This window comes from Panthera onca, chromosome X, assembly GCF_046562875.1.
Source record: "Panthera onca isolate mPanOnc1 chromosome X, mPanOnc1 haplotype 2, whole genome shotgun sequence".
NCBI classification, from domain to species: domain Eukaryota; kingdom Metazoa; phylum Chordata; class Mammalia; order Carnivora; family Felidae; genus Panthera; species Panthera onca.
The window spans coordinates 86,657,927-86,668,125 of NC_138357.1; the positions used below are offsets into that span (position 1 = coordinate 86,657,927).

General features: G+C 45.9%; 1 protein-coding gene and 1 long non-coding RNA gene across 2 annotated transcripts; both read right to left on the reverse strand.

Annotated features, from left to right (window-relative positions):
* Positions 1–3,955: 3,955 nt before the first annotated feature.
* Positions 3,956–5,539, reverse strand: LOC145713924 (uncharacterized). Its single transcript, XR_014136728.1, has 2 exons — positions 5,146–5,539; positions 3,956–4,462 (listed from the first exon to the last, which is right to left on the reverse strand). It is a non-coding gene; the product is annotated as an uncharacterized LOC145713924 (long non-coding RNA).
* A 403-nt stretch (positions 5,540–5,942) lies between these two features.
* On the reverse strand, positions 5,943–9,699 carry USP27X (ubiquitin specific peptidase 27 X-linked). The gene has a single exon (XM_081794341.1). The coding sequence runs from the start codon at positions 9,456–9,458 to the stop codon at positions 8,142–8,144; it is 1,317 nt and encodes a 438-aa protein (XP_081650467.1). The 5' UTR covers positions 9,459–9,699; the 3' UTR covers positions 5,943–8,141.
* Between the last annotated feature and the right edge of the window lie 500 nt (positions 9,700–10,199).

Sequence of the window (10,199 nt, forward strand, 5' to 3'; positions counted from 1 at the left end):
TGTGGAAAATAGTACAGAGTTGCCTCAAAAACTTAAAAATAAAGATACCATAGGATGCTATGGCACTGCTGGGCATTTGCCCAAAGAAAATGAAAACACTTAATTCAAAAAGGTATATGCACTCCCTCCTTTTACCCCCCCCCCCTTTTATTTTAAGCAAGAGAGTTCTGCTTGGTGTCAAGGCAGCCGTTCAGTACAGTTCTCTGGGATTGCTGGGAATAGGCATGTTCATTCTGGTTGGCCCTTATGCAGTGGATGTAGCCCATTGGGGTCTCAGCTCAATGTGGAGAGGTTCTTTTATTAAACTCCTACCTTGGGCTGCCCCTAAGCCTTAACTTCTCTCTCTCTAGCCCTATGTGGCCATTGAATCAATGCTCAGGTGGGCAATGTAGGCAAATATGCTCAGAGCAAATTGCTTTGGTGCACCAATATTCTGCTTACCTGTCTGGTTACAAGCTTTCATCCAAATTTGGCCTGGACATTTTCCTCTGTCCTCTTGGCTCTTTAGTCCTTTTAAAGTGGTTTTGAGGGGCACCTGGGTGGCTCAGTCAGTTATGCGTCTGACTTTGGCTGAGGTCATGATCTCACAGTTCATGAGTTCGAGTCCCGCATCCAGCTCTGGGCTGTCAGCCCAGAGCCTGCTTCAGATCCTTTGTCCCCTCTCTCTCTGCCCCTCCCCTACTTGTGTGTGCACACATGTACTCTCTCTCTCTCTCTCTCTCTCTCTCTCTCTCTCTTTCTCGAAAATAAACATTGAAAAAAATTATTTAAAAAAGTTTACAGGGCGCCTGGGTGGCTCAGTCAATTAAGCGTCTGACTCTTGATTTCAGCTCAGGTCATGATCTCAGGGTTGGTGAGATCGAGCCCCAAGAGTCAGGCTCTGTGCTGTTAGTGGAGCTTGGGGTTCTCTCTGTCCCTCTCTCTCTCTGCCCCTTTTCCCAACTCACGTGCACTCTCTCTCTCAAAAGTAAATATTTTTTTTAAAAAAAGTGGTTTTGAAGGATTTTATCCAGCATACTTCATTACTTCAATAGAGAAGTTGAATCAAATAACCAAGCCTGCCATTGCCAGAAACTAGAAGCCCATATTCTTAAATGTTTAAACATTTATACTTGACTTAACAAGGTCCAAATTCAGGTTCAAATATCCCTACCCTTCTTCCAAACAACACAAGAGCTTCAGAATGCTTTAAATATTAATAGTCTCCCACTGTCTTAGATGTTTTTGTGCTCCATTGTTTGGTGCCAGCTTGTTTTTATACCTCCATGTTATTGTTTTATATACTTAACACCTACTTCGATTTCCCGACATTTGTCAGTTTTTGTCCACTCTTCCTTGCCTCCTGTTCACCCCTTCTTCCTGATTTCAATTACCTTCTTCCTGAAGTATATCTTTCAATAGTTATTCTAGTGACAGTCTATTATTGCTACACTTTATTAGGTTTGTTTTTTCTGAAAATGTCCTTATTTCACTCTCAAGAAAAGACTAGTAGTTCTCATCAGTATTTCTTGGGGATACTAATTCTATTCCTTGTGCCACCTGGTGACTCTCCTTCATGGTGTATCATTTCTTCTGCAAGTATATTTCTATTGTTCGTTTCTGAACCCATATTCAGCAGATATTGTCTTTTTCTGTGAGGTTCCATGTGCCCTGGATTATAAAAATGTACATTTGCTCTCGCTGGGGTTCTAGAGATTTGAATGGTTCTGCTCCCATTTTCACTTTAATTTTTCCGCATGTGGTTTCCATAGCACACAAGAGGGTAAATTTTGACCCCACCTCCATATATAACATAAGCCTGGGGTGTTCATTTCTTATGGTAGCTCCAGAGAGAGCATAAGACTTTTCACTACTCACTTTCCAAACCAGTTTTAACAGAGAAGCTACTAGGGGCTTTATCCAGAGGTTTCAGTCACAGCTTCTCTGCCTCTTGTGGACTTGAGGCTGTGTTGTGAGTTCCTGCATGGGCATGATATTACCAGGTCTAAGCCCCTAGCCACTAGTGTCTGATACCTGGGACCAGCACCATAATGGGCTATTATAGTGTCCATTTACAATTACTCACCTGGCTTTAATTTTTCTTTTTGTTACTCTGGTGATTTTATATTTAAAAAAAAATTTTTTTTAAGTTTTATTTACTTTTCAGAGAGAGACAGAGACAGAATGTGAGCAGGGGAGGGTCAGAGAGAAAGGGAGACACAGAATCCAAAGCAGGCTCCAGGCTCTAAGCTGTCTGCACAGAGCCCGACGCAGGGCTCAAACCCACGAACCGTGAGATCATGACCTGAGCCAAATCCAGACGCTTAACTGACTGAGCCACCCAGGCGCCCCTGATTTTATATTTTTTAAGGTCACCTATAAATTAAAATTTGTGTTATAGATTATCTAGTGTTAATATGTGTGTATAGTTGGGGAGTGCTATTCACGTCATCTTAGCATGCTATATTGCCAGAAAAAAAATAACATACTTTATATATATGCACCTTATTTATAATTAAGCATTTTCCCTTATCACTTTCATCCTCATAAATATGTACTTCTTTAAGTTCCAAGGAAATTAAGTTCCCTGCAGGACCATCTAGATTAAGGGCATATAGGAGGCCAGGTCTCTGTAGCATGTTGGATTATTTTCCAGATAGGCCACCCATGTAGTTCAAATACATCATTCTCCCAGGGGCTACAATTCCTTAGCACAGTGATTTCCAACTTTTAAAAATTTTAGTAGCAGAACTTTTGCTTCAAGTATTACTTGGAATTTAAAAAAATATTATTTGGAATTCCACAATATAAAATAAGTAAGAAGAGAGCTGCTCTGGTTAAAGTGAGGTTAAGAGTTCTTCATATTTAGGATACCCAGGTGGCTCAGGCAGTTAAGCATCTGACTCTGGATTTCAGCTCAGGCCATGATCTCATGGTTCATGAGTTCAAACCCTGCATCAGGCTGTGTGCTGACAGCACAGAGCCTGCTTGGGATTTTCTCTCTCATTCTCTCTCTCTCTCTCTCTCTTTCTCTCTGCTCCTCCCCCTGTCAAAATAAATAAACATTTAAAAAAAGAGTTCCTGATCTTCACCAATTTAGCCACCCCTTGGGGCACCTGGGTGGCTCAGTCAGTTATGCGTCCAACTTGGGCTCAGGTCATGATCTTGCAGTTTGTAATTTTGAGAGTTTGAGCCCCCCATCGGGCTCTGTGCTGACAGCTTGGAGCCTGGAGCCTGCTTCAGATTCTGTGTCTCCCTCTCTCTCTGCCCCTCCTCCGCTCTCACTCTGTCTCTCTCTCAAAAATAAATAAACATTAAAAAAGGTAAGAAAAATTTACCTACCCCCTTGCTCCCCAAGATGCTCTCCAAGATGCTCCCTGGAGCACCTTCATAGCCTCCTTGGGCTCCGAGTACCACAGTGCGAAAACAAACTGAATAGAACACTGGTTCTCAAAGTGTGATCCCAGAACCTAAAGCATCACTCGGGAATTTGTTAGAAATGCAAATTCTCAAGCCCCCATCCCCAATCTACCGAAATCAGAAATTCTAGGGGCAGGACCCAGGCATCTATGGATTAATAAGCCCTCAAGGTGACTCTGCTACACGTTAAAGTTTGAGGATTTACTAGAAAAGAGTATCCCATTCAGGAGCTACTGGAACAGGGCTGGGGTCCAAGATTATTAGAACAGAACCCAAGATTAACATTTCTGGGGTACTTAAATATCCCAAGATTCTCTGGAAGGTTATTTTCCATCCACCATTTTCTTATAGCTGAGATTAGACACTCTCAAGGTCTAACTTTGCAATGGCCTATGTCCCTTTGAATTGACTCAATGTCAGAAATCACTAGAAAGAGTATGGATTCTTACTTTTGGTTCATTAGACAGAAATAATGACATTCCTCATAATTTTTTGTGACAAAAAGACTTCATAGCTGAAGCTCATAAATGTTGAGCCAAGAAGCCAGACACAAAAGTAAACATACTGAACCATTCCTTTTATAGAAGGCATAAAAAAGGCAACACTGATCTACAGTGAAAGAAGTCAGGATAGGGTTTGCTTTTTGGGGTTATTGACTAGAAGGAAGCAGAAGTGGAGCCTGACTTATGGATAATGTTCTGTTTCTTGATCTGGATGTTGTTTGCAGGGTTCTGTTCATTTTCTAGAAATTCATCAAGTTGTACCCTTATGATATGTGCATTTTCCTATATATCTGACATACTTTGATACATGAGTTTAAAAAAAATGGTATTGGGTCAACTACAGGGAAAGGACAGTGTATAATGACGTACGCTGTGGGCGCTGAACTTCATACTTTCAGAGGACCTAGGCCTTCACTTCTGGGTGTGAGTGTACATTTGGTGCAAACACGGGTTCCTGGCATCAGGTCTACTGCATTATGACAACATGAGTTGTGTGGGGGCCACTCTGTTTCTTGATTGGAAAAGACCTCTTGGTTGATGGCATCCCTGATCAGGATTCCCTGTGGATGGGGAAGAAGTGAGGCAGTTAAGTATGTGAACTGTGGGCCAAAATAAGTTTCAGCATTCGGCTACTCCAGGAAATGGGAAGTAGTAGCCTTCTGAATTTTCAACCGGGTTAGGCCAAAAAAACCTACATACATATAAGGCATGTATGATGGGTGAAAGAGAGCTCAGAATGTTCCCTCATTCTGAGCTCTGTGGGTGGATAAGACCCCAGTCGTGAGCACTCATTTTTTGCCCATGCCCTTCTGGGCCCCGATCATAAATGTACATGGGAACTGAGTTTCCCTGGCTGGCTGATGACAGCTTGTGGGAGTCTCAGTTAAAAATTAGCTTAAATTTCATCAGCTCTTGCCCACATCTGCTCACACGGGAATTCCAGGAATCATGTAAAATACCCCAATTGTGTCTGAAAGTTCCCAGTAAGTCACAAACCACTCTGTTTTTGACATCTCCTGTGTTTTTCCTTATTCGGGGCCCCATCTTCACGTACTCTGCCCATGAAGCTGTTTAAGAAGTACTTAACCCCTTCCCTGCTCCCCTCCTTGTGCCCCCCATGCAAATGTTGGTAAAGGTGCCAAGGACATTCCGTTCTGATCCCCCTAAAGGCCCCACCATGGAGGTGCCTGCCCAATGTGCCAGACATGCCTGAATCTCCACCTGGGCTCAAGGTAACACATACCTGCTGAATACATGATTCCCTGGGTCCCACGGTGGTGTGATCTGAAAGCAGGCCCTGGCTGCTGTTGTTACACTCCATGGCTCAATTTGGGGGTTGGTGACAGGTAGGGGCATTGGGCTGGGCTTGAATGGCTCCCCTGTTGCTGAGGGACAATGGTGTTTCCCAGAGGTGGTGCGTGCTTCAATCAGGAGGTGCCAGGCACAGCTGCTCCCTCTGGTGGTCTGTGCCTTCCACCAGCGGAGACAGGGAGGTCAGCTTCAGCAGTCTCGCGCCATTCATATCTCTTAGAACTATTCCTGAGTGCAGGGTATTTAAAAGACAGTTTCTGTATCAGACAAACCCAAAATGAGGAGCATTCTATTAAAAATGCTAATGCCATACAAGACAAAGTAAGTTTGTGGAAATGTTCCAGGTGAAACCTGACAACTAAAAGCAATACCTCACCCTAGACCAGATCCTACGATGGAGAAGGAAATGCTGTAAAGGACATCATTGTGCCAGCAGATAAATTTGAAGTGCTAATGGTAGATTAGATACTAGTATTGCATCAATGTGAAATTTACTGAAGCTCTTAACTATACCGTGATATAGAGAACATGCCTATCTTTAGGCAATGCATGAAGTACATTAGTCATGAAGGGCTATGATGCATGTAATCTACCATCATATGGTCCAGACACACACACACACTTATGAGGGTGTGCATTCATGTAAATAAAGTAAATGGGGTAAAAACTGTTAGCAATAGGTGAATCTGGCATACAGATGTTCTTTATACTATTTTTATTTTTGCAACTTTCCTCTAAGTTTAAAATATTTCCAAATAAAAAAGCTTAAAAATGTCAAAGACAGTTTCTGCAAGCAGTCAGAATCTGGTGGCACATGCCTTACTGAACGCTACCTATGGCAGAGAGGAGGAACGAGGACATGGCTGTCTTCCCAGGCAGCCCTACCAGACACATCCCAAAAAAATAATCAGATACCCGCACTGATTTGCCAAGTGGCACCTGAGGCCACTCATCCCTGGATCTCCCCCTTCCTCCAAGATACCAAAGGTAACACTTTTATATATTTTGAGGATCTTGGGCCCCGGGTGGTGGCAAAATTTTGCTTATGAAAGGAAGGTGCATTGGTTCATTGATTCATCTGGTACGTGTTTTGACTGTCTACTTACTATGCGCCAGGAACTGTGCTAGGGGCTGAGTGTGCAGCCTAGGGTCCAAGAGGAGACACAACCCCTGTCCTAAAGCACATCTATGAGCTAGCTGGGGATGCATCCCCAACCACATTCATAAACATATATTTTCCAAATGAGTAGAACATGAAGTAGATTTGGGAAGCCCTGTAGGTGGGGGTGGGGGGGCCAGCCTTTTACCAGAGCCAGTGGATCCAAGCCCCATGGGTGTGATAGTCTCCCCCCTCCCCACAAAGATTTTCTAGGTTATAGATACTTTTGTACCTGATGCCGGGGAGAAAAGAAGGAACCATCAATGCTTACCCCCTCCTGGGCACATCCCATCTGTTCTAGCTTAGCCCTCTGCAGGCTGCTCTGCCCTCTGGGAGAATCAGGGAAGAGGCCAATGTGCCACTCCATCGATCTCCTTGGGCTGGTGGACCAGTGAGCTTTGGAAAATAGTCTTTCAACTGATCCAGGCCTGCAGGTGAATGTGACAGCCCACACATAATGCTTGTGGAAGGCAAAGACTAGCAAACACCCTCATTCAGAGGCCTGGCAGCCTACTGGTCCTGAGAGTCCCCTCATCAGGGTGCTTAGTCATGGAAACAACAGGATGGTCTTCCAAATGGACAGAAGGCCTTTGGGAGACAGTTGTAGTTCTCCCCCCACGCCCTGGTGTGGCACTGGTTGTGATGCCCTTACATAGGGACAAAGGTGGAATCCATTGCCTTGGGGCTCCAAGTAGACAGTGTTGGGGAGGGAGTCGTTAAGTGTGTGTGCATGTGTGTGTATGTGTGTGAGTGACTGCATGTGACACGAGGTGTGTCCATTCTGTCCATGGGTCTCAGGTTGGACCAACCCTCACCTCTGATGCATTCTGGTCCTGGTCCGAAGAAGTTTCAGATCCAACAAACGTTTACTGAGCCCCTACAAAGTTCCAAGCCTTTTACTTTATACTTAGACACATTTTATATCATTTAATCTTTAACAATAACCCTTTAAGGTAGGAATTATCTGCATTGTACAGATGAGAAAACAATCGCAAAGAGGTTCATTGATTTGCTCAAGTATATCATACAGCTTTTTTTTTAAACACTCACACACTATACTCTTAGCTGAGGCCTGTCTGTGTTGGTTGCTTATCTTACAGTATTTTTTTTTTTTTGTCTTCTCTACATTTGGAGCAATTGCTCCCCTTATACAAGCCCCCTTCCTTCTTCACCTTTCACTAGCCTCGTGGGATTTTCTTTTTTTTTAATACTGCATTTAATAGCACAAAAATCACGAATACAAAGAAACTGGCAAAGGTGTTTGTCAATGAGATATCCTTGCCTCCTCCACTTTTCTGCTTTCAGACCCATATATGTAATGGGCTACATTTGTATAGACTTTTCTCCTCCCCCTTCAAACATATAACTGTTATGTGATTGGTCAGTTGAAGCTGAAACACCCATGGAGAAAGATGTTTTACAGTTACAAGGGCACACCCCCCCCCCAAACCACCCCCCTCCCACCCCACACTTTCCCACACAATCTTTTGGAGGAATATAGGATATGTACCAGTGTCAGGATTTCCCTGCTCCTGCCTTCCCCACCTAGAGCATTCCTGCCATTGAATTCTCCTTTAAGTGACTGTTTAGATTAGAGCCTCTTCTCCCGCCCCGTCTACTTCTCTTCCAACCAGGACCTTTTAGACACTGGGTACTGTTCAATTCTTACTCTGTCAGGCCCATGGGCCATGCAAGTAGGTCCTTTAAATCTCGAAGCCAGTTGTAGTATAGGTGTTGTCATCTTCCATTACAGGTAGGTCTGTGTCGCTTCAGTAGGCTTGTGTATTCATTTCTTTCACTTTTTCTGACTCATGTTCCAGGACCTGTTTGTGATAGAACAGTAAATACCCTTCACTGTCCAGAACGTCCTTAATACTGGCCTTGGTGATGACGGCATCATCACACTTGAACCACTGGTCCTTGTGGTGCCGGATGAAGCTGGTGTAGTGGCCACTCTCCAAGGTTCCTTGGTGATTAACCACAGCAAACAAGGAATACTTATTCTCATCGTTTCCACTATTGGTTGGCAGCTGCAACTGTCCATTCATCCTGCTCTCTTTACTCGAGGCCATAAATGGTGTCATATCCAGCTCCAGAGGAAAGGATATGTATGTAGTGATCTTGCGCCTCTGTTTGGCCGAGTGTTCAAACCGTTTGAAATGAAAACAGGCAACAACAGGTAATTTATTCATCGTGAGCTGTTTGGTAGATTCCTGGTAGCTTTGGCAACTACCGCATTTGATTTTGGCACTGCTACCTAAGTGCTCTGGCCTGGTAAACCTTCGCAAGCAGTCCGTGAGGGTGGTGATTCCTGGTATGTGGCTTTCCCCATTCACACTGCTCTCCCTCCCTGGGCTCATGGGCCAGAAGGAGGTGCAAGAGCCAGGCAAGTCCAAACTGATGTCCCAGCATGGGTCTATGGTGGTGGAGACGCCATGGCAGGCTTGACAGGTGACATCAGACTGCAGGCCACCTGTGAAGATTTGGTCTATGATGCAGTTACAGTGGTTGGGATTGTTGGCAGCCTTCCCGGCATCATCACCTTTGCAGTGCCTGTGCAGGACATCTAACGCGGCAATGAGGAACTCGTGGGCATCCTGTTGCCTGTATCCTGCTAAGTGGCGAGCATGTATCCATACCAGGTGCAGTAATTTATAAGGAACGTGAGGAGATGGGTTTCCAGAATACAACTCCCGGAAAAGCGAAGACATCTCACAGACCAGACACAACTCAGGACTTGGCATTTCACATCTGTGCCTGTCGGACAGGAAGAAATCTCTCAGGATCGGAGTATGGGTAAGGGCCTGGACGATGCAGTTCATAAAGCACGTGTTGCCAAGATTGATTAGTCCTCTTAAACCGATGGTAAAGCTGGAGGTGATTCTTCTTCTCCTTGGGTTGTGTCCCAGCAGTTCTAACTCGGGTTTGGTTGTCTCCCAGGTTGGATATTTCTCACCGAGTCCTGGCATTGAACACTGCTGGTGAGAAACCTCGGTTGAGGTGGAGGCCTGTAATTTCAAAGCTTCTCCTTGCTCTTCTTTGGCAATTTGCTCAATGTCTCTGTCATATACATAATCCTTACACATAAAGCAGTATATACCTCCATAATAAAGGTCTACGGCTAAGTTGTGTTGTTTTGTCTCGGCGTGCTCATGAATGTGTTTCTCTGTGAAGCAGCCAAAGAAGACACAGGAAAGGCAAGAGTGAAGTCTGTTCAAATGGGTGCCACACACATGGCAGATGCACGACTTTGCCTTGCTTTTCCTGGTCTCTGGGGTTCCACACCACACGAAGCACTGGTAGATCACCCGCAGTTCCTGCCTCCAGTTCTCTCCCACCTTAAAGCTGTTCACGTGGGAACAGCCTGGTGGACCCACAGCGAAATCCACATCCAGGCATCCGCCCCCAGGGCCGCGCCGGGGCCGGGGCCGGGGCGGGGGCCGTGGCCTAGGCTGCGGCGGGGTACGGAGCCGGGTCTGTGGCCGCGGCCGGGGTCGGCGGCGGGGGGCACGACTGCGCCGCGGAGAGGGATCGGGGGGCCGCGGGGGTTCGGAGGGAAGGGTGGGGGGAGGAACCTCGTCGCTGCTGCCGCCACCGCCGCTCCGCGCTGGGTTCTCATCCTCCAGCTCCTGCTTCGGCTCCCCCTTCGGCTCCTGCTCCGCCTCCGGTACGGGCTCGGGTTCGGGCTCCAGCTTGAGCTCAGCCTGGCGGCCCAGACCCTCCGCTGTCTCCACGTTCCCGGCGGTGTCCACCTTCCCCGCCGCCTCCACCTTCCCCGCCGCCTCCACCTTCCCCTCCACCTTCGCCTCCGCCTCCACCTTCCTCTC

Bases quoted from the DNA above. Each gene is read 5' to 3' on its own strand.
- USP27X (XM_081794341.1), bottom strand. From the start codon at position 9,458: ATGTGTAAGGATTATGTATATGACAGAGACATTGAGCAAATTGCCAAA.